Below are 25,149 nucleotides of genomic sequence, written 5' to 3'. Positions count from 1 at the left end.
TATGGAAGCAAAATAGCCCAAAACGTCCAAACTGACCACAGTATCAAACTGTTTTCACCTGTATTATCTCCCCTTAAACAGTGTGAAGTTGTCCAGAGAAACAATACTGAGAGACACACAAGATTAAATACTTTATTATAAACAAAAACACTGATCCAATTCCTGATTTCTCTTGATGATTGATACCAGAGACATGAAAAGGTTTACCATAAACCCCCCTAAAGCCTCTCAGAGAAAACACTATAAACACCATAATTGGCAAATTTTTAACTCACATCTTCCTCCCTGAAAACACTACAACTCTGAAATACTGAGGAGTTCACAGACCTGCCTGTGTTGTTATACTGTTACTGATATGAAAAAAGCTGAGTATAGAGTGTGAAGCTGGGACTGTACTGAGGTCGGTCCAACCACTGTAGCATTTATCCTTATTTAAAGTCAGACTGTGATTGTCAGTTGCGTGCTCTCCCACAATTCATTAAGAGACATGCTAGAGTAAAATGTTAAAAGTGTTGGTATTTTAAGTGTTGGTCAGTACAGACTGATTAAAGAATATCTAACAAATCTGTGTTAAACAGACTTTGGCAGAGGAATATTAATGATTAAGTGCATTAGATGAGATGTGATGTCGACTAAAGGGACACAATGATAAAGGGGTTTTCTGCCTCACTGATGCTGGAGGTAAGGCGGACAGCTTATATGCACCGTGACCACAGTTATTATCCAATGGCATGAGGTAACTTTTCATGTGCTGACATCCTCGGTAAAATAATACAATCCTATTTTACAGTCTTCACACCTAGTAACAAAAAGTAAAACTTACATCGGATGACAGGACATCAGTTGTGATAAATCAAAAAGTAAAATACAAACAAAAAAATTAAAAGTTGGAATAGGCTGTAATGGTGAATTAAGAGCAAGTTGTTTTCATTCTGAGACTTCAAGCATTCAAATTTCCCTCGAAAGCTTTGCAAGCATAAGAGCAAAAGGTCCCTGGAGGCTGTAGTGATCCTCTAATTAGAAGTGTGCTGTTGCTTCACTGACCGTCCTTTGGCACCAGTCTTCTCACACTAACAAACAGTATACTGCGTCTCCTGCTATGGCACTGAGCTGTGACAGCGCTGCTACATCCAGGCCGCACTTCGTACCATACTCTCTGCCGTGTGGCTCCATGCAATGTACTGTGGAAGTCAAGGTACGCACAAGTCCCTCTCTCTTTAGGCGGTGGACTGCTGGCAGTTTGTGCAACTGTGTACCAGCCTCAGCCTGTGTGTCTGCACCTGCACTGTGCACCTGCTGAGACCGTAGGTGTGAAGCAGCAGGTGACGGGCCTTCGCCTGGACGTCCTCCCAGTTGCTGGCACTAGAGGGCGCTGTGAACACAGAAATGCATTTAAATATCAAAGAAACCATTTAACAACAGACCTTATCCACAGCAGACATTTTGATATGTCACAGCAGGTTAACTGCAGGTGTAATTAATCAAGTTAAGAATGACTGCACTGGAGTTAGGTGAGACAGTTTCATAGGAATGGTTTCCTGGGCCACTTAAAGGGACACTCTGCTGATTTAAAACCAGGAGTCTCATTTATAAACATTGCATACGCACAAAACGAGGCCTGAAAGAGGTGGACGCAACTTCCCATTGATAAGTTGTGTCTATAAAATAGACTTGATGGGAGAAACTTTGACACATGCTTACAAACATTTTGGAGACTGGAAATCGGCAACTCAGATGGTGAGGTGAAAGCCTGACTGTAGAAGTTGTTGAATATTTTTTGGCGCACGCCATTTTTGGCTTTTGACCGTACATACATTTTTAGTATGGATCCCCTGCACTGTTTTATAAATGAGACCCCAGGTCTGTGTCACCTCTGTGTGAGGAGTGTGTGCTGATGAACAGTGAACAGTGAGCAGGCTCCCCACCCGCCTTGACACTGTTCATCTGTACACACTCCTCAAACCACAGTGACTAAGACGTGGTTAGGAATCTGCAAAGTATCCCTTTCGCTTAGCCATCGTTAAAGTACTACGTCTTTAATGACTGTAACCATGGTTCGATGACTGTGCTTTCCTGCTATGACCAGTCGAAATGTCAGCTGACAAAAAGGTGTTTTCCCCTCGACTGTGTTTTTCCAGTTAGTAGACCAAAAAAAGTCAACATACTCAAAGGGGACCTATTATAATTTTCTTATATTATTGAGATTCCTTAAAAATTTTGAGGATTTGATTTATTTCTTTGTCTTCCATGAAAATACATTCATTACCTTTGTGTTTTGGACTGTTGTTTAGTAACTTGTGATGCACATTTTTCACTGTTTTCTGACATTTTATAGACCAAACGATAAATGAATAATCAAGAAAATAATCGGCAGACGAGGCATAATGAAAATAATCATTAGTGACATTGCTATACTTTAGAATTAACGTACAAAAATACAACAATGACAAATCATTATTAATGAATTTGGGCTGAAACACCAAAAAAATCAGGAAAAACATCACATCATGTTTGGAAGGCCCTTTATATGACCATCTGCTTTAACTTTAATGGGACTGCAAGAACTACAAGTAAGAAATCTGACATGTAGGTTGTTAATAAATAAGTTAAAATAAATCAATAATCACTCTACATAGCTGATGATAACAATACTTTCCATTTTTTGTGTGTATACTAAGAAAGTAAAAGTAAACATGGGCAACTATTACTACTTTGTCCAAAGCTGACTATAATGCCTTCTCTTTGTCGGGTGCAGTGATGACATGGAGCTACTCACTGAGTTGAAGATGTACTAGTGCTGCAGTCTTGTCAGCTGTCAGCGCCCACACGTTCAGCTCATCGACTGATTGGACGTCCTCCAGCTTCAGAAGGTCCTCTTTAATTCGTCGTGTGTCTAAATGTCTGGGAACACCTGACACAGCAGGATAAAGACAACACCTTAATGCACCTACACCACTCTAAATACTATGCAACATAATCTAACAGGACTCTGGGACTACGGTCCAGGGCTCAGGACCTGGGGCTAGGGACAATTAAAAATACATTCTGGGACTGATAAAGGACAAAAGACAGGCTCTGTCTTCAAAAAATAAATCTACCACTGTGATTAAACCGTACACATTAATTTCTGATAAAGTTGTCAATGTAGAATTGTGTGCACATAATTCAAGTGTATAAACACACAGGCAGTGACAATGGTGTCCCAGAGTGTTGGTGAGATTTTACGCTCTCTGGTGTCACCAGCAGCCTAACTGGAAAAAGCGTGGAGGAGACAAAAACAAACAGGGACAAACTTCAACCACTGTTTCTGTCTGTCACTGAAGCATGCCAGACAAGTGGCTTTTTCACACGCACACATCCACACACAAAGTTTACAGATATTAAAAATAACTGTTGATTTATGAATTTAATGTATTTGGCATGAATAAATCAATGGATATATATATTTCACACGTGTTTTTACAACCTTTGAGCTAATTCAATTTTTTCAAGTTTTATTCATGCCACGTATCACTTTTAGTTTTGGAAACAATTTTATTGTACAAAAATAGTCACTGCACAATTGGGGTGGCCAGCATTTCCTTCAAGACAGTTTAAATACGTACTCTGAGACCATTTGGGACGGTGGTGACAACAAATTAAGTTAGATCCCGAAAGGCCAAAGACTTACCCTCCAGCACGATGACTGCTGTGTCTCGTACGATGCGGAATGTGGTGAAGAGAACCAGAATGGAGAAGATGTAGGTGCAGATTGGGTCTGCCAACTTGAACTCCGGCTGTGGAGTCAGAGGGTTACATCAGATCAACCAAAAATCAAAGTTTTTTATATTTCTTGAACCATAATTAGTTACTATATTTAATGCAGACAGTTATCGAGCAGCTACTGCATGCTCAGCAAGTGAAATTTAAAAGTAGAGGCCACTAATTACATGCATCACTGGACTGCCACTAATTATTACCTCCGCCAAGGAGGTTATGTTTTTGGTTTGCTTTGTTTGTCTGTTGGTTTGTTTATCTGTCTGTTTGTCAGCAGGACTACAGAAATACTACTGGCCTGATATTCTTTAATCTTGGTGGAAGGGTGTAGCACGGGCCAAGGAGGAACCCATTACATTTTGGAGCAGATCCAAATTACAGGATGGATACACAAATAATTTTTTACTTTGGATAAGATTGTGAGAAACGGCATTTGGGCTTTGCCGAGGTCTGTACTCTCTGAGTGCCCTTCTAGTTCAACAAGGCTTAGTTGGGAAAGTCCACGTGTCACATCAACCTCCCTCTAAATTACCAGTTATGGGGTCAATAAGTAAAATTATTACTTTGGAAGGTAAAAATTACTCTTTGATGCACAATGTAGCCGTAAATAGAAAAAGAAAATCAAGCTACTGAAAGTAAAGTTAAATTACATCAGACGAAAGAGATCTTAGAGACAGTTCTAGGAAGTAATAATAAAAATAACTGTGTTAATAGAAGGGTACCTTGAATCTGACAATGTAGGCAGCTATGAGCACCCCGATACTCTGGACGAGGTCTCCCAGAGCGTGGATGAAGGCAGCTCTTACAGCCAGGCTGCCATGCTGCCTCTGCTGCTGACCTGACGCTGCTGACTGTGAACTTGAGGCGGCTGCAGAGCCGTGAGAGTGACCATGGCCGTGAGAGTGGAGGTGTCCACCTTGGTTTAACAATAAACCCATTCTAAAAGACACAAGAGAACAAAGCAAGAGATTTATTTTAAGCATCATCCTCACATTTATCTAATTATAGTTAAGCTGACTTAGAAACTGCAGTCAGTGACTCTCTGGTCTATAGTCAAACATTACACAACTTAAAGCTAATGAAGTACATTTAAGACAGAACTTTTTGCTGACACTCACTCGGTGTCGTTGTACTTGAGCTCTTATTTTGTAACAGCCACACAATTTTCTCTCATTACACATTCACATATCAGCGTTTCTCTTACATGAGGTTTACAGCCACCCCCACTGCTGCAGTGATGAGCATGACATCTCCGTCGATGTCAAAGTCTTGGTGTATCGTCCTCTGAACGGCCTCATAGAGCAGGATGGCCGTCAGAATGTAGATGAGCACCACACTAACGACCGCCGATACCACCTCTAGGTCAGGAAATCACAGTCAGTTGTGTATACAGAGCATGTTCGTAACTATAAATACAGAAGCTGGAAGAATGAACCTAAATACAATGAACAATAACAGTTAGCTAAACAGTACAGGGAAAAAAACTATCTACTGGTGTAGGAAACAATACCAAAATAATGGAATAAATTATTCCACTTGGGGTGTCGGTGGCTTAGTGGATAGAGCAGACGCCCCATGTACAAGGCTGTTGCCGCAGCGGCCTGGGTTTGAGTCCAGCCTGTGGCCCTTTGCTGCATGTCATCTTTTTGTATGTCTCTGTACAGGACCTTAAACCTACCTCTGAGTATGAAAATCTGCTTTATAAATGAAACTGCCTTGCCTTCAATACACTGAGGAATGCTCTCATAAATCTCACTTTAGTCCTTGATGGAAATAAAACAAAATTCATGCCATTCTTCTGACCCAGAGATACAGATTACAATAATGTATAAAGCATATCTCCACTCTCACCAGGTTTAATATCGTGAGGGTACTGGAATACAAATATTTTGGCCTCTGGCCTGATGGGAAATTACATTTAAAAACAGTCTCTCAAAGAAAACCCTGATGGTAAACTACAACAGAAACTGTGCCTTTATTACAGTAGCAAAACCAGCTTCTCATTGGGGTACAGGGAGAGGACTGTGAAGCAGTTTCCCTCTCACTTCCTGTATCACTCAGATGCCGCCTCGACACTGAGGCCCCTAGGCTCCTTTCACTGTTCTGTCCTCACGATCATGACAGGTGAATTTTACATGAAGAAGGTGGTTGACTGCAGGCCTTTATTTATTTACAGCCTTGTCAGACAGCTGCCATCTTATACCGTATGTTTGCTGCTCTGGCACTCTGGCCACTTCTTAACCCGCTGCACTAACTGGTTGATGCTTCAGGAACAGTGTGATCTAACAAAGACTGCTTTTACTGTTTCTGCAGCTTCATAGTCTGCAATGTCAGTCAAAAAAGGAAATACACATACCTCTCTGTAACTGTGAGACTGTTCCCTATAACTGTCCTCTACAGTTCCTGGATGAGATTGATTTAATTGGGCGTGTACCTTGTTTACTGTCTATTATTCTCTGTTATTAATGACTCTGTCTGTTTCACTCATTTTGTTGTGTTTGTTTGTTTTCCTATTATCACTGTTTACCAACTAGCTCTGTATAAAGAAGGGACAATTACATGAAGCTGGTTTACATTTGCTTCAGGCAACTGTGTGACAGTCATCTTCTTACAGGGAAGCTTTAAAGGGTCCAGCTGCCTGCCAGCTAAAAAAAAGATGTTTGACAATGTCAGACTAAAACAAATACAGAGGTAATCTTGCCTTTTTCTACATTTAAGTTGCACTGCAACTTGGACTGCAAAATACATCTTTTTTTATTGTCATCATGATGTTAACTTGCGAGATAAACATATTGAAAAATTGCACTTTGAATATAGTATCAATGTATTAAATTACATTCTGTCTGTAGGTGCCTTTTTGTCTGATTCGTGCCATGCTGTTAACTCTCTGGCCAGTCAGACAGAGCCATTGCCAGTAAGTATAATCAGACAGTTGACTGATTGGGTAGATGCTTGAAAAAGTGAGCGAATGAGCGACATTACTAAATCTGCTCTACTGTCTTAGACTTTGCTCTCGTCTGTCTGTCGTTCTTTGTGCAAACAGACCACCCCACGTGAAGAGAGACACAGGCAGGCTTGTTTACTTCAATGATGAAATGACGTCAATCCTAAAACATCATAAAACATGGAAAGAACATTTAAAAACATACGACTGAGTTGTGAGAGATGACTTGTGTACTTGTGACTTGATTTATGTTGTGGTGTTTACAGGCGTTTTTTGCAGTGAAATTTTGGGGGCAAGTGAAAATTTCAAAAACGTGTGATGCTGTCTCTGACTCAAAGCCTGTAAGTATTAAGTGTCTCCTACAGAATTAGAATCTATTTCTGATGATAGAGTTGGGTAGGTGGGTGGTGCTGACAGCTGATTGCCGACATCAGCTGTTGCTGCCGTTTGGCATGGCGCTAAGCATCCCTCTGTGTGAGCTGTTCTCCTCCTGCTCTGCCTGATTTGCACAAGCTAACACAGCAACAGTGGCAAACATCCGACACTGAGCTGTTAAACATAACCAACAATCTCACACTGTCACCGAAATAGCTCGACTCTGTCATTAAATCTGTTGAGTAATGTTATCCAAGTGTTGCTAACAGTTAGCCCTAATATTGTGTATGGGTGCCATTCCCAGTAATTGCCATTTATCTCCATGAGTGATTGCAGCTATTTAGCAACAGTGTAGTGTTTAGTAATAAATCAGGACAGGTACCATCAAAGCAGTATTTTGCAGACATCTATCTGCACCTAACACCACAGTTACACTGTAACAGGTAAACTCCGTTGGTGGAAACTAGAAACACTGTGGTGTTGTAAGGAAATGACAAATATTCATATAGGTAATGGGTGAAGTGACCTAAATTTATCTACTTATACCTAGAAGTATCACATTTTGAAATCTGATCTTGCTTGAACACTGCTGAACACACACTTTCTCCTTTGAACATGATTCATCTGCATCAAAACCACAAGTATCCGTTTGTCTCATTCATACAGAAGTGGAGAGAGAGGGGATGTGGAAAGAGGAAGTGTGCAGGCGTCTGAGCTCAGAGGCTTACCAAGGCGATGCAGTCCGAAAGTGAACCTCCTGGTGGGTGGCTTGGTGGAGAGCCAGAGAGCCAGTAGGGAAAACAAAATGCCCACCACGTCTGTTAGCATGTGCACAGCATCGGTCATAATGGCTAAGCTGTTTGATATGTAACCACCTGAAAGTAAAAGACAAGGTGAACAATAACAATGACATCTGCTGAGATCTATCTGAGATTTCTGTGCAAGCACAGATTTTGAGATATAAGTTTTGTTGGGTGCTGGCTCCATGCAGATGTACATCGACAGCAAAGCACATGATTAGATTTCTTGGTATGTTGTAAACTTAAAAAAGCCGCAGGTATATTCAAAGGTTTTTCTTTTTTTTGTGATAATTTGCTCTGTAAATAATTGAATTTTGAAAACAGGGACAAAAACACAGCATACGATCTTATGTGACCCTGAGAAAATGAAATCTAATTTAAAAAGTGGAACTGTCGCACGCTACAATAAAGACGCTAAGGCTCAGTCACCACTTTTTGTTTTATAGAAAACACAGACTCATAACGAAAGCAAAAGCCCTCTATCTCATGTAGCACTCTTATGTTTGGGCCATGGTTTTATTTTTGGTGTAATAATTTTCAACCAAAAAAATGTATCCAAACATTAGTAAAAGACGTTAGCACTTTATAAAGATAAATCAATAATTTAAGAGATTTTTTAGCACAAGCAAGTCAGCAGGACGGGCTTTAAGAGGTTGAAATGGCGATTTGATGTGTATAATCAATCACAGCGGCCTCTGGCTGCTTTCCAACCAGACAGACAGAAACTGCAGCAACTATGTGATAGCTGTGAGATACAGGTGATGGACCTGATAATACGAACACCTGCACAGCCCCTGATTCAAGTCTATAAAACAGCCCTGAACCAAATACTACAAAGCTTACTCTTTTTGAAACTGCATTCAATGGGTTAGGATTCAACTGAGGAGAAAATGTGTTAATGTGCATGGATGGATAACTGAACAGACCTACAAGGCACAGGTTCAAGGGCCCCCACTACACTTCACCTAAAATATGTCACTGGAATTAGCATGAAACAACAAGAAAGAGGCACGAAAAGACCACAAGAGATGTGAAGGAACTACAGAGAGACACAAAATTACTACAAAAGGGGCAAAACAACCAAAAGAGACACAAAATGATGACAAAAAAAGAGGCAAAATCACCACAAAGTGTCTGCATGTGTTTCTAGTCCTATGTAGGAGAGGTGTGAGGCCTTTTACATGTCTATGCCACTCATTTTAATGTGCATTATATCACCTGGGCTAAATTCAGCCAAAAGTACATCAGAAATATTTTCTCGTCTCTAGAGATCGTTAGGCATGCAGATAGTCTTGGGTTGTACACCCAGGTTTGGAGATATCTGTCTCTAACGTTCCTCCTTCCACCAATAGAGGTGAACAAAGTACACTCAAAAACAATAGCTACACTCATTAAAAATACAAAATCCCTGTGTGAAACAGCAACTCTGCTCCGTTCTCCTAAAAGTTAATGTTTTATGAGTTAGCGGTCTTTATTTCAGGCTAGATGGCCCACTTACACAATAAAACATTGCTGGAAACCCACTTTTCGGGGGCATGAGAGTTCATTTTCTAAACTCACTTAACTGTTGATAAGTGAAAGGAACCAACAATGCCTCACTCTGTTTGTTTATTGTAAGATATTGCATCACTACGTTGTTTTTATTGGCCTTGTATAAACACATCTTCAAAGTCAGTTTGTCCTCCACCTCTCTGTGAAATGGTGCTCATAAAGTCTCCTGTGATATCAAGCAGTAATAAAATAATCAGGTAGCGTGGGGTTCACTCTGCACATGCTTACCTATAATTTCACCTATCATGAAAAGAAAATAGAGCAAAGCTGCAATGATCAGCCTCTTCATCACTCTCTTGTGCTTGATCATCTCCCTCTTCTTGGCGCAGTTGTCACAGGGGTCCATGTTCAACCCCGGGCTGCCCAGGCTGGAAGAGGAGTCAAGCAGGGAGTCATCATCATCCGCCACCACCAGCGTGTTCACCGCCACCCCGTTGGACGGAGCTCCGGCGGAGTAGTCCGACATCTCCCCGGACACCACCACCTTCAGCTTGTTAAATCTGGGGGTGTCATCGTCCACCAGCTCGTCGGAGAAGTCAAAGGGCGCCGTGTCGCTCAGGTCCCAGTCGCTCCGCTCCCTCCTGAAGGCGGACCGCACCTTGCCCAATAGGTTCCCACCTGACATCTTTAATAATTATGTGAGCTCCGTGTGTAGGTTAGTGTCCTCCGAAGTAATCATTCACATCGTTGTGGGTTGAAATACTTCATTTCTACTTCATTTTAGCAGCTGGAGGAGACAAAGAAACGAAAGTGACACCAGAGATCCCAGTTACACGCCAGGATAACTCAGCAATTTCATCAACCCAAGATGCCAGCGGTTATTCAACTCAAGCTGGTGACTTAATGCGTTAAAGGCACATCATTGACTTGCTCACATTCCCCACATGAGCTGATAAACTTTGGGTCCTCTTGAAAAAAAAGCCTTGGGCTAAACAGTGACAAGCTAGCTAGTAAAGGTTAGCTATCTTGTCATTTCAGCTCGCGACACACAGACAACCCTCGTAATGTGGTAGTTTGTTAAGAAATATGAGCCGAACTTACCTTATAGTGTTACTTCACCGCTGTACTAACTTATTTTGTCAGTGGATTAAAAACTGTCATGGTAATACTGGTGTAAACATCAGAGCCGTAAGACTATCTCCGCACTCGGAAGCAACACTAGCAAGTTTGGTTACGCCCGCAGTCACGTGATGACGTGAGCGTCACATGACTTTTTTTTTCCTAGACGCAGCAACAAATCCAAAATCTTTCCCTGCTGTGTCCTCTGCTTTTGGTCGAAATAACTCAACTCTTCACACCTCTAATTGCTGTTGAATAGAGAGTCAAACAGGTAAGATGTTACAGAGTGAAGTGAAGTGTTTACATGGTGTCTGGGTGCTAATGTGTCACGTTGAACACATTACGAAGCAGCTCAGTGAGCTAGCTAAAATACTTCCTCAGCAGTCAGATGCTGTGATGTCGTGATAAATAACTAATGGCTGATAATTTCCGTCTGACAAAAATCTGTCTGGTTTCTTGGTGAATGCTTTTTTAGGCTATTTAAAGCAGTCTGGGTCAACAGAGTCGTTGCACATGGAGGTAGAAGAGATGGAGGATGAAGGACCTTCGCTCCAGAGTGAACCTCCAAGCAGTGAAGGTGTGTGTGTTTAACCTGCTCTCTGCTGTGTACATCTGTTTGGCCTGCAATGACCAGGCTGCATGAACATCAGTATAGATTACCTGAATCCAGCTCATGCATCCTCATTCACTTGTAAGTGACCACCACTAACTTGTGGGTGGTGTAAGGGAGTGTTCTTCACTTGTCAGAGGAGGAGGGTGGCGAGGGTGTGACTTTCTTTAAGGTCCAGTACCCATACTACCATACTAAATAGTATGCCAGAACAAGATTTAGTATGTCCTAATACATAGTATGTCAAATGCAGTATGCCAAAAATACCAGGATGTTCTACTACATCCAGTCCAAGTTTGCTGTATGCAAGCCAGCATGCTTTTCTGGCTATTCTGACCCACAATCCTCTGCGTTGTGGACAAGACATAACATCCACTGAGCCACAAACAGATGACAGCTGATTGACAGTTGTCAGAAGTCCCAATGATGGATGACAGCACATTCATGTTACTGATGACCAGTAGTAATAACAGGAATCATGATTGTTTAAGTAAACAAAAAAACAGCAGAGCTCTCTGGGTTAATCTCCGTCTCTGGTGAACTCAGTAAGCAGCATTTGTTTTATCTCCATGGTAACAGATATAAAAGCAAGAGGATCAAAATTCAGGGTGTAATGTTATGAGGAAGTAGTATGTCTCGATTGTGTGCATACTGCATGCAACAGCACATACTTTTTAAGGTTATCTGCAGTACCCACTAAAAGTAAAAAGAAAAAGTATGTGATTCAGAGTGCACGCTTAATTTTTTATAATTTATATTTTTTTTTATATCTTGACTCTCACTTTTCTCCCCTAAGCTACAATTGCTTTTCCTTGAGCCCCACTGAGTGATGGGGGAAATTGCATTACCCTCCCTCCACCATAAATAACCATATTTTTCTTATTCATTGATTCACTCCTTTTCCGTAATAGCTTTTTCTGTTAGGGGTCGCAGAGGGGCTGGAGCCTATCCCAGCTGACATTGGGTGAGAGGCAGGGTACACCCTGGACAGGTCACCAGACTATCACATGGCTGACACATAGAGACAGACAACCATTCATGCTCACATTCACACCTACGGCCAATTTAGGGTCACCAGTTAACCTGCATGTCTTTGGACTGTGGGAGGAAGTCGGAGTACCCGGGGAAAACCCACACTGACACAAGGAGAACATGAAAATGCTGCACAAAAGTGCTCCCCCACTCTGGGATTCAAACCAGGAACCCTCTATGAGGCAACAATGCTAACCACTGCACCACCGTGCTGCCATATACACTGAACAAAAATATAAACGCAACACTTTTGTTTTTGCTCCCATTTTTCATGAGCTGAACTCAAAGATCTAAAACATTTTCTATATACACAAAAGACCATTTCCCTCAAATATTGTTCACAAATCTGTCTAAATCTGTGTTAGTGAGCACTTCTCCTTTGCCGAGATAATCCATCCCACCTCACAGGTGTGGCATATCAAGATGCTGATTAGACAGCATGAATATTGCACAGGTGTGCCTTAGGCTGGCCACAATAAAAGGCCACTCTGAAATGTTCAGTTTTATCACACAGTACAATGCCACAGATGTTGCAAGTTTTGAGGGAGCGTGCAACTGGCATGCTGACTGCAGGAATGTCCACCAGAGCTGTTGCCCATGAATTGAATGTTCATTTCTCTACCATAAGCCGTCTCCAAAGGCCTTTCAGACAATTTGGCAGTACATCCAACCGGCCTCACAACCGCAAACCACGTGTAACCACACCAGCCCAGGACCTCCACATCCAGCATGTACACCTCCAAGATCGTCTGAGACCAGCCACCCGGACAGCTGCTGCAACAATCGGTTTGCATAACCAAAGAATTTCTGCACAAACTGTCAGAAACTGTCTCAGGGAAGCTCATCTGCATGCTCGTCGTCCTCATCGGGGTCTCGACCTGACTGCAGTTCGTCGTTGTAACTGACTTGAGTGGGCAAATGCTCACATTTGATAGCGTCTGGCACGTTGGAGAGGTGTTCTCTTCATGGATGAATCCCGGTTTTCACTGTTCAGGGCAGATGGCAGACAGCGTGTGTGGCATTGCGTGTAGCATCTTGATATGCCACACCTGTGAGGTGGGATGGATTATCTCGGCAAAGGAGAAGTGCTCACTAACACAGATTTTAGACAGATTTGTGAACAATATTTGTGGGAAATGGTCTTTTGTGTGTATAGAAAATGTTTTAGATCTTTGAGTTCAGCTCATGAAAAATGGGAGCAAAAACAAAAGTGTTGCATTTATATTTTTGTTCAGTATATTTTATACAACAGTGGCAGTAGCTTCCAGAATAATATCAGTAACTCGGCACAGCAGATGTCATTGGATTTTGAAAACTTACCCTTTGGTGTTTGAAAGTTGAAAATGAAATCCTGGAGTTGAAAAAAGCTTTGGTTTTTCACTGTTGTCATATATGTGGTAGCACAGAATTTAATGTTTTTGGTGAAGTTTTAAGTGAGAATTTTTATCACTAGTTTACTAGTTTCACTTAGATTTACTGACGGAAGCGTCATTGTGCATGATGTGTTCAGCTACCTTCAGAAATTGAAAAAGAAACAACGATAATTTCTGTGTTTACAGTTTCTGGCTGTGATAAGTGGTGTAATTCTGGAGACTTTTAAAGACAACATGCCTTTTAAACCCACCAGTGGGTTTTGGGATTCAGAGGATATTTAAAATAAACATAAAATACAACCATTTAAAGTTGTATGCCACTTCCCTGAGCCAAAAAACCCCACAAGTCTTTCCCCAGTGCTTATAAAACTATTTGACATGCCTCCCATGTTTTGTAGCACCACCTACCCCTTCATAAGTAACAAACAGTCCCTAAGGAAGGGACGGTGAGTATCAAAACAATGTTAACAATTAAAGGTTAGACATGCAGTTTATTTATGTATCTATTTAACCTTTTGTACAGAGCAGGTTGGCACTACGTTCCAATCTGAGTGACAGTGTGACATCCTGGCCGTTAGTCTCTTTAGTCTCAACAATGGATCCTGCACTTCCGATAATGCAAGTCAAAGGCATCTTTGTTTGTGCCGTGTTCATGTGATATTCGGTATCGTAATTACCAGTTCCTGACTTGCAAATAGTGTTCATGTCAATGTCCAAGTCATGATTATGACTCAGAATTTTCTTCTGATATATTCAGCTTGGTGCATAATAAGACAGAAGTGCCTGACAAACCAACCAAACATGTTTCCCTCACATTAGCCAAACTCTGTTTCTCGAGGTAATTAAACCCAAATTTCATCGATACAGTGTTACATTGTCAATCCAGTTTTTTAAACCCTTACTCAACCAACTCTGCAATCATATCAAGTCGTCTAATGACATAAACACCCACAAGTTGTAAACATGGGATTTTTTTTTCTTATCTTTACCATCTTTCCTGTATGACAAGAAAGCCGCAGTATACTCTCCCTGACGTATTAACACCTACATTATAACCTTCACACCTCCAGTTTGTCAGGCAGACTTTTAGTTAAAGTTAGTTTAAGCCCAGATGGAGATTACCTTTAAGATTTCATCAGGGTTATTTTCACAGAATTTATTAAAAAAAAAAAAGTCACATAGGAACTTACGCAACTGTTTGCCCAGGCTGAGTGGTACCATGATGAGTAGACTCACCTTTATGAGTAAAATCCACTCATACCGTGAAACAAACAACAGGAACAGATGGAGTCATTAATAAAATAGAATACTAGACAGTAAAAAAGGTACAGGTGTAGTCACAGACAAGCAGAGGATGGTTATTGTGAACAGCCATGGAATTATAAAGAGGTATAAATGTTTTGATTTTAGGTGACATTGCAGAATATTTTAGGAGGTCACTGCATTATCAGCACAAGCAGTCAATCTTATGTAACTCAGGGGACGGATTTCTTGAAGCAGTGGTTAAAGCTAGTATTTCAGAGCAGCAACTGTGAGATACAAGATTAGATGAGCAATTTTCCACAGTACTATTGCAGACAGTTCATCACTGTGCAGAACCCAACAGATTAGTTTAAGTGTGTTCATGAACAAATTGCACAACAAAATGTCTGTCTATTCCTATCACATGTTACAATTGGTTCATGCATAGAATGGTCTCTTAATGCTCTGCACATTTTTTGTTAAATATTTGACAGATCTCCAGTTGTCACAGCAGGAATCACTGCTTCTGGAGAGCTCAGTCCCTGTAGAGAACGCGTTTGTGGATCAGAAAGCAGTGGAAAAACTCACAGAGGGATTACTCTCTCACTACCTACCAGATCTACAGAACTCTAAACGAGCCTTCCAAGAGCTCACGTGAGTATTTCCTTACTTGGGGTTTCATTACATCCAACACTCGATGGATATTGCAGTATTTCTCAGTGCCTTGTCATCAGTATAATGTCACCACACAATCTTAATCAGCACTTTTTTCTTCGGCAGATGGCATAAACTATAGAAGTGGTAGGGAAATAGAAAAGATCAGTAAAGGGAAGGGAAATATGTGCCATGATACAGCCAGTTTATGGTGGTTATATTCCAAAGGATTTCTTCCAACAGGTTCAAACTGCACTGATTTGTTCGGTCCGCTGGTGAATAAGCCCCTGCAGGATTTGAGTTTTTGCCTCTGTGGAAAACTCCATGGGATTAAGGAGTTATATAAACCAAAAACCATGCCGCGCTAAAGGAATCTGACTAAACTTATAATAGGCTTTGGAGCCATGCAAACTTACCTGTAAATTACCTCTTGATTTGCCGTTTGAATATTAGTTTAGTGTAGTCTATTAGCTTGTTTAACAAGGGCCATGCACAACATAACTGATGAGCCTGAGTTAGTGATTTAGGTTTTGCACCTGTGGCCCCCTGGCAGGAAAATTAAAAAGACAATACAGACAGAACAATATAGGCAATTAAAAGCAAAACAATGTGCAAGCAAAACAGATCTTACATATAGTACATCACGTATAAAACATCATACAAAATACACATCATATAGTCTTGGCAAACAGTCGATTCCTGACAAAGGTTTAGATCAGTGATCACATGATTGGTTTGTCTTGAGACATGTTTCAAGTGTTCTTTGAAAATACTGAAATTTCTGCATTTTCTGATATGTGTAAGAACTGAGCTCCATATATCTGCCTCTGTGACTGAAAGTGCTGATTCTCCAAAAGCAGTTTTTCTAAATTTAGCTGAGCAGTCACCTCTGGCTGATGCCCTGTTCTTCCTAGCATTGTCCCTGCAGAATGACACAAATAGATTTAAGTGGTGGTGGTGGTGGTGGTGGTGGCGCAAGACCATGAATTAACTCATATATTAGTCACATATCTGCAAAAGAAAGAAAGCTGTCAAAGATCAGTAAGTTATATTTTTGAATGATGGTACAATGATGATAGCTTCTTGTTGTCACACCTGCCTGGGACCAGCTTGTAGCACATTGAGATGACTGCAAGAAAGTCATTGAGTGCATAAAGACCTCAGCGAATAGAGGCAGTTAGTGTTTAGTATGTCTAAAATTAATTAGATTAGCTCTGACACTGACAAAGTGCATAAGCCAGTTTGGACAGATGGGTTTTGGGATGGGATTTGAAGGATGTTATGCTGTTGGACTGTCGAATGTGTGGAGGTAGGGAGTTCCAGAGCCTGGGGGCAGTGCAGCTGAAAGCCCTGGCACCCATGGTGCTGAGGCGTGAGGTGGGAATGGTCAGGAGACCAGCAGAAGAAGAGTGCAGGGAGCGGGAGAGGGCGCACTCCTGGAGGAAGTCAGAGAGACAGGTGGGGGCTAGGTTGTGGAGCGCTTTGAAGGTGAGCGTTGGGTTTTTGTAATTAATCTGTTACTGAACAGAGACCCAGTGTAGTTGTAAACTCATTAAGCCTGTTAATGAGTTTGGTGTGAGGGTCAGGGAGTACTGCATTACAATAGTCAATACGAGATGTGGCAAAGGCATGGACCAAGACATCACTGCTGGACTGGGACAGTAATGGGCAGAGTCTGGAAATGTTGCGGAGGTGGAAGAATGCAGCCCGGGTAATATTTTTTATGTATGGTTTGAATGAAAGAGTGCTTTCAAGAATGACACGGCTCTTGACGTGGCTGGAGAAAGGTTATGCAGTGATGATGTGTGGGACGTGGGTGCTGACTAGAAAGTGAGCAGTGATAAACTATTCTTTAAAAAAAAATCTTCCATTACAAACTTCTGTTTTGTGGTATGTGAACGATAAGTTGATAAGAAGATAAGTGAAATGTCTCTAAAAACGAGCTGTCTTTGCCTGCACAGCAGTCAGTTGTGTAGTTCAGATACATTGATATACACAGACACTGGTATGCAGTAGTCAAATGGGAGGCACTGGAAGGACTGGATGGATGGGTTGACCAGCTGCTTTAATGCTGGTGGTGCTGAGTATCTTAACTTATCAACATGCTGGTGTTCACTTGTATGTATCAAGTCATAACAAACAACCTGAACTGTATTTTACAAACTCTGTGAAATACTTCTTAACATCCTGTCGTAATTATTAGCATATATTCATTTTTTTTATTACCCATTGACTTGATGAAAAAAAAAACGCACTTGATTTCTTCCTCTTCATTTTTGTCTCAACCAGACAAAATCAGCTGGTCCTGTTAGACACACTGGACCAGGAAGTCAACAAGTTCAGAGATTGTAATGCCTTACTGGACCTCAATTCACTGGTATGTTTGAACTGAATTATAATCTCATTTTTACACACTTATTGTTGCCTGTATTATGTACACCAGCCCACAAGAATGATTTCTAACTCAATTTACTGTCTTTAGTTTACAGAGGCGAAGGTTTACCACAGCAAACTAGTGAACATAAGGAAAGAGATGATTATGCTCCATGAGAAGACAACTAAATTAAAGGTACTGCTCTTTAACACAAGTGTTGTCAAAGCATTTGTATAAGTGACGTTATGCTCAAAGTTCAGTAGCAAATATTGATGGATGGATGCTTGAATAAAAGGATAAAGGGAAATTGCTGTATTTTTTAACTGGAACTATTTTCCATATTTTTGTGTCCAAGTGGCTAATAGAGACAACATTTTTTTTTTTTTTTACATTGGTTCAGTATTTAGAGAAAACGCTGCAGCAGTGAAACAGGTTGCAGTGTAATCTGTACAGACAATTGTGCACCATCAGTTTATATCCACTAAAAGTGCTTGTTTTTGCCACTGACAGGCTCAGATTTTTATTATAAGTGTCTGTCAACTTCACAGAAAAGACCCTACAGAGAAATTAAATGTTTTTCTTTACTTTTCATTGATGAAGTGTTTTTTTAATTGTGTGTAACCAAGACACGCTCAAGAAGAAGTCCACCCATCCATCCATTTTCAGCCGCTTATCCGATGTCGGGCCGCATAGATCCTAGCATTCCAGACGTCCCTCTCCCCAGCAACGCTTTCCAGTTCCTCCTGGGGGATCCCGAGGCTTTCCCAGGCTAGATGAGATATGTAATCCCTCCAGCGTGTTCTGGGTCTGCCCCGGGGCCTCCTGCCAGTGGGACGTACCCGGAACACCTCTAAGGAGAGACGCCCAGGGGGCATCCTGATCAGATGCCCAAACCACCTCAACTGACCCCTTTTGACGCGAAGGAGCAGTGGCTCTAGTCCGAGCTCCGTCTGGATGTCCGAGCTCCTCACCCTATCTCTAAGGCTGAGCCCAGCCACCCTTCTGAGGAAGCTCATTTTGGCTGCTTGTATCCGTGACCTCATTCCTTCAGTCATTACCCGGATCGAGAAGGGAAGGAGAAGTCTTGTTCTGACTTTCCCATATTGTCAAAATTAGCTAAATATTCAGCCATGACACTGAAAATCTTTTAGATAACACTAAGGTACACTTTCTGCACTCCAGCAACCTCTTGCCAACACTCCTATCTCCAACTCCAAGTCACTTTTATTGAGATTTCAAAACAAGCCCTCTCCTTGAGCAAGACTTGGTCACAATAACAAACAAACCAGCAAAATATAATGAAAAATATGTGTCATTTCTCTTTCTCCATAGGGTCTTTTCCATAATGTTGTCAGACACTTAAAGTAAGAATCTGAGCCTGTCAGTGGCAAAACAAGCACTTTTAATGGCTGTAAATTACAGCCGTCTCGCTCAGTACTGGACCGATTTCTTTCTCCATTAGTCTCTTTGACATAAAAACGTGGGAAAATAATGTCCAGGTTGAAAAAATATAGACGTTTCCCTTTAAACAAAGCCTACACTGATCAAATGTTGACTTTTGTTCTCTCTCAGAAAAGAGCTCTGAAGCTGCAGCAGCAGAAGCAGAAGGAGGCGCTGGAGAAGGAGCAGCAACGTGAGAAGGAGCTGGAGAGGGAGAGGCAGCTTATTGCCAAACCTGCGAAAAGAACTTAGGATCATCCCCAAGTATGTCTGCTGTATTAATGGACCATACAGGTGCTTTTTGCATGCCTTAGCCTATTTATTATTTGTCAGCTATATGTTGCATTACTGCGGACCGTTTTCCAAAGCTAAAGTATTTTAGATGTGTTTTTTTAAAGATGATTTTTGGGGCATTTGGGACAGTGTGTACCATCTCAAGCTGCTTTCATGTCTCAGTATTTTATTTTATGTACAGACTATTTCAATTGGAGGTGTTAGAAATCAACTTGAGTCTAGGTTCACCTGTTGGCTACTGAAATACTTTAAAAAAGTTTTAGGGGGCAGCTTCTGCAAAGAAATGGTATGAAGTTGTTAAAATAGGACTGAGATTGACTCTCAACATTTGGTTCATCCTAGTCTCCAGCAGTATTACAGAATAGACTGTAAACTCCTGTAATTATCATTCTGTGTTTCTGGCAGAACATGCTTGACTTTAGGGACGTGAGTTGTGTAAAGTAAAGTGTAAAACCATGTTTAGTGAAAGAAATAGATTAACAAAAATCCATTAAGAAAATTTTTAAGACTAATACAAGGAGAGTTATATGCTTTGGGAAATGGTTCACTTTATAGACAGTATGTGTGACTCTGAGTAAATGGGCTAAAACGTGCAAAAGGTCAGGTATGATCCTTTATGTTGGACATTGCCAAGATCACCACAAACCAAAGACATGGACTAAATCAAATGCTGGTACTTCCCACTATCAACCTCTGGTGACAAACACAAACTCGAGCACTTCCCCGAGAGTGGAAGAAATCACTCAAAGACACTTTTGCAGCCATCAGACAATGACCGGGAGGAGAATCAGTGCATTTGTTGTCTTTTCTTGAAGAAAAAGTGTTGATATACTGTATGTCGTTGCGGGGCTTCATGCCTCATTAGTGTTGAATGTTATAAAACAGGTATGTTGTTTAAAATCAAATAGGTCTGCACTAAACTTAACTGACTGTATTTGTGGGGTCCAGATGATGTGAGGATGGATGATAATATTTACCAAACTCTGCCCCCATCATACACAGCATGTGTACATTTGTTTAACAGACCTTTCAAGAGGCTTCTATGCACTACTTAACGCCTGGAACTCCACTGTTTGTACAATTAATAATTAAAGCTACAAAAGCTGGTTTGTTGTAAAGTGACTTACATTTTTAATCTTTCTGGTTTCAGTATCTTCTTAGCTGGGCACTACAGCCCTGGTTCCTGACCCCCACTAGGAGTCGCCAAAGCTCCACCGTGGGGTGGTAAGGCCTTCTTTTTAAGGGGTGTGAGAAACTTTTTTAGACCGTGTAAAGTCAGCTTATGTCAGTATCTCTGTGGGGAAGAAATTAAATTATTATTTCTAAAGTTTAGGTTTTTATTAAAGAATAAACTTTGAAAAATTGTAAATGGATAGCGACACGGTGAAGAACTGAACACAAGTTGTAACTACAGAGCCTTCACTCTCTGCTCAACAGCCTCATCCTGCATCAGAAAAATACACAGTTTTAACAACCAAAGAGCCAGTAGAACAATGACTAAATGTCAGGGAGAAGAAAACACTGAATTTGAACACTGAAAACTCATCTCTAATGCAGTATTCACAGGAAATGATTTACTCAAAATTCAGCCGCATTGCCTCCTGCGGTTATGGTGTTTTCTATTATTTTGTACAGTTTATCAGTTGTTCTATGCTGTTATTGTTATACATTTATTATAATATGAAATATCCATAGTAGATGTCACTTTGTCAGGGGTCATCAGTTTACCCAATGATAGAAAAGAGCTCCCCTAGAGCACTATGTAGGATTTAGGGAGATTTAGTGACATCGGGATTGCAGACTGCCATCAGCTGAAACTTCTCCTGGTTAGAGTTCCTTCAGTGCTGGTTGTTCAGGCAATTTTTACTAGGAGGGGTAATGTCTCCATATCTAGAACATGGTGTAAACTTCCTCTTTTCAGCCTCGTGTGCTTGATTGATACTATAAACTGTAGTAAGTATCTCAGTCCAGCAGGTGTCAGCAGAGACCAGACTTTATTTCACCAGAGTTCAAGCTGTGATGATAAAATGTGCTCTGTGGAGTTTCTGCAGGTTTTGGCTTCAGCATTTCTGCACCACCTGGTGTTACTGATTAGCACAGAGGAAGATCTTTTCAGTGAGTTCATCCAGTGTAATCTTAAGTTAAAATAAAATCCTGCAGAGTCTTTGTCTTTAATGTATCGCACACAGTTTAACATCTAGGCTGTAAACTTGTTTCTGATCACCTGATCAGCTTGGATGCCAGATGAATGTAGTTAACTGCAATTTTATAAAAAAGAAGAGAGCACCAGGACTGATGCTGATTTACTGGCTCCAGTTGGTTCCCAATACAGCCTCAGTTTTCTCCCATAAACCTCAAATTGTCACTGAATTGGTAAACACTGGATGTTTTCAACCAACATTGTCTCTTTTCACGCACACTTTATCCACTATTATCATGTACCAGCTGTACAAACAGACATTTGTTGACAGAAAAGTAGGTTACATTCCTCTCCATCCCACCACAACCATGTGTCTGTCCTACCCCCCTCCTATTCACATAAACTCTAATTTTATACTTACTACTACAGCAGGAAACTCAGTCAAAACCAACATGGCTCGGTCCACCCCCGCCCAGTCCTTCTTGGAGCAGAAACTGCACCACAGTGTGGCCATGGAGGGGTCCAGGCTCAGGGAGAGGGGCAACTCGATTCCAGCTGATGAAAGTGAGGCAGTGCAGTGGAAACCACACTTTGAATATAGTTTTCAGTACCTTGACTTTGGGTTTGTTTGACATTTTTTCTGTGTATATCTAAATACAGTGGCTCCATATACAAATGCCTTTGCGACCTGATTGCTGTTGTTTTTCTTCATTTTTCTGAAACTGGGTCAGTGTGATGCCAAGACCAAAAAGGAAAGACGTTTTGCTCAACTCTGTCACATATCGAAGTCGGTCAAGGGTTCGTTGGAGGCAAAAATATGCCTATAAACAAAAAGAGAGATCTTGCAGGTGTAATAATATTGAATCAGTTATTAATGATCTTTTTTTTTTACTTTAAGAGGCAGGTCACATCTAAATTAAAAATATGGATTTGTTCCTCGTAGCTCTATTTATCAGTCTAAATAGTTTTGGTGTTAGTTGCTGAGCTTTGGAAATATCAGCCGTAGAGATGTCTGCCTTTTCTCCAGTATAATATACAGTCAGGTCCATAATTATTTGGACAATGATACAGTTGTCATCATTTTGGCTCTGTACACCACCACAATGGGTTTTAAATGAAACAATGAATACCTGCTTAAAGTGCAGACTCTCAGCTTTCATTTTTCAAAAATGTAGTATGAACCGTGTAGGAATTACAACCATTTCTTCACACAGTCCCCCAACTTTAAGGGCTCATAAGTATTTGGACAAACTAACATAATCATCAATTAAACAGTCAGTTTTAATACTTGGTTGCAAATCCTTTACAGTCAATGACTGTCTGAAGTGTTGGACACATAGGCATCATCAGATACTGGGTTTCTTCCCTGGTGATGCTCTACCAGCCCTTTACTGCAGCCGTCTGCACTTCCTGCTTGTGTTTTGGGTGTTTTGCCCTCAGTTTTGGCTTCAGCAAGAGAAACGCATGCTCAATTGGATTCAGGTCAGATGATATGACTTGGCCATTGCAGAACATTCCACTTCTTTGCCTTAAAAATGTCTTTGGTTGCTTTTGCAATATGCTTCAGGTCAATGTCCATCTGCACTGTGAAGCATCGTACAATGAGTTTTGAAGCATTTGGTTGAATCTGAACAGATAATGGTGCCCCAAACACTTCAGCTTTCATCCTGCTGCTCTTGTAAGCAAGACAAGACTTCACTAGAATAAATACAGAGGGTTTATCACAAGATGCAAACCATTGGTTAGCCTTAAAAATGGAAGGCCAGATTAGAGTTTGTCAAAAACCATCTAAAAAGCCTGTACAGTTGTGGAACAGCATACTATGGACCGATAAAACAAAGATCAACTACCAGAATGATGGGAAGACAAGAGAAGGAAGAAGGGAAGGAACTGCTCATGATCCAAAGCACACCACCTCATCAGTGAAGCATGGTGGAGGTACTGTTATGTCATGGCCATGTATGGCTGCCAGTGGAACTGGTTCTCTTGTATTTATTGATGATGTGACTGCTGACAAGAGCAGCAGGATGAAAGCTGAAGTGTTTGGGGCTACATTATCTGCTCAGATTCAACCAAATGCTTCAAAACTCATTGGACGATGCTTCACAGTGCAGTTGGACAATGACCTGAAGCATATTGCAAAAGCAACCAAAGACATTTTTAAGGCAAAGAAGTGGAATGTTCTGCAATGGTCAAGTCATATCATCTGACCTGAATCCAATTGAGCATGCGTTTCTCTTGCTGAAGCCAAAACTGAGGACAAAACACCCAAAACACAAGCAGGAAGTGCAGACGGCTGCAGTAAAGGGCTGACAGAGCATCACCAGGGAAGAAACCCAGCATCTGATGATGCCTATGTGTCCAACACTTCAGGCAGTCATTGACTGTAAAGGATTTGCAACCAAGTATTAAAACTGACTGTTTAATTGATGATTATGTTAATTTGTCCAAATACTTATGAGCCCTTAAAGTCGGGGGACTGTGTGAAGAAATGGTTGTCATTCCTACACGGTTCATACTACATTTTTGAAAAAAGCCTTAAATGAAAGCTGAGAGTCTGCACTTTAAGCAGGTATTCATTGTTTCATTTAAAACCCATTGTGGTGGTGTACAGAGCCAAAATGATGACAACTGTATCATTGTCCAAATAATTATGGACCTGACTGTAGCTAGATGGCACTCGGTTTGTGATGTTCAAAGCGTCAAGAAATACTTTTGAAAAACTCAACAGCAATGTCTCTTTCCAAAAATCATGACCCAGTTATACAAGATAATCCACAGACCTTGTTGTGAGCAGTTTCATGTAGGGACTCTTTTCTTTCTACTGAACTACACCAGCTTATCGTATCCCTGCGCAGAAGGAAGCGTGCATCTACTGCTAGCTCACCTAGCAGTGCTGAGCTAGCTAACATAACAGCTCAGCCAAGGAGGACGCCATTAATGTTTACATCTCACTCTGTCATGAGCACAAGCGTCTCGTCCTAACCGGTCTCACTCCGAAGTCATCGAAATCTGGCACTTGGGCAGTGACTTGCGGTGTCAAACACTGACGACAAAAGCCATCCTCTAATGTTGCCGTGATCTGCGGCGGGTTGCCGTTATAGTTTAATGGCAATCTGTGGTGTCAGAGGGAAACACAGCGGGACAACAATGAAAGTTAAGGCAGTGAAAGTCTAAGTAGGGTAGGTGGGTCCCACAAACACTGACTTTCAACAGGGGGAACGGTGTTCACGTCCAGTAAGATTATAAAGCCAAACCCAGTTCTTTTTTCCTAAACCCAATCATGTGTTTTGTTGTTGAAGGAAAAAAACGCCTTATTTTCCTGTGAAAACGGAAGTGTATTTTGAAAGAAGACAATGCATGTTACAGGTAGAACTTGACACAGTGTCCCAGAACCACAACAACCAACCCACTCATGGACCTTTCACATCGTTGTGATGTGGAAGGTCCATGACCAAATGTTGATATATGACAAAATCGGAGTGAAATGTGTTAGTCCATGAGT

At 41.1% G+C, this 25,149-nt stretch overlaps 2 protein-coding genes across 2 annotated transcripts; one reads left to right on the top strand and one right to left on the bottom strand.

Moving 5' to 3' along the window:
• Positions 1 to 118: 118 nt before the first annotated feature.
• Positions 119 to 10,605, bottom strand: slc30a4 (solute carrier family 30 member 4). The gene is made up of 8 exons (XM_033620556.2): positions 10,468 to 10,605; positions 9,655 to 10,153; positions 7,804 to 7,950; positions 4,961 to 5,114; positions 4,479 to 4,695; positions 3,671 to 3,776; positions 2,777 to 2,911; positions 119 to 1,372 (listed from the first exon to the last, which is right to left on the bottom strand). Exons 2-8 carry the CDS (start codon positions 10,049 to 10,051, stop codon positions 1,218 to 1,220), a joined length of 1,311 nt encoding a protein of 436 aa, XP_033476447.1. The 5' UTR covers positions 10,052 to 10,153; positions 10,468 to 10,605; the 3' UTR covers positions 119 to 1,217.
• A 16-nt stretch (positions 10,606 to 10,621) lies between these two features.
• On the top strand, positions 10,622 to 20,610 carry bloc1s6 (biogenesis of lysosomal organelles complex-1, subunit 6, pallidin). Its single transcript, XM_033620577.2, has 6 exons — positions 10,622 to 10,756; positions 10,961 to 11,062; positions 15,237 to 15,396; positions 17,686 to 17,773; positions 17,879 to 17,965; positions 19,343 to 20,610. Exons 2-6 carry the CDS (start codon positions 10,999 to 11,001, stop codon positions 19,460 to 19,462), a joined length of 519 nt encoding a protein of 172 aa, XP_033476468.2. The 5' UTR covers positions 10,622 to 10,756; positions 10,961 to 10,998; the 3' UTR covers positions 19,463 to 20,610.
• Positions 20,611 to 25,149: the final 4,539 nt, after the last annotated feature.

The sequence above is a fragment of the Epinephelus lanceolatus genome, chromosome 2, assembly GCF_041903045.1.
Source record: "Epinephelus lanceolatus isolate andai-2023 chromosome 2, ASM4190304v1, whole genome shotgun sequence".
NCBI classification, from domain to species: domain Eukaryota; kingdom Metazoa; phylum Chordata; class Actinopteri; order Perciformes; family Serranidae; genus Epinephelus; species Epinephelus lanceolatus.
This window is presented reverse-complemented; position numbering and strand designations above follow the sequence as displayed.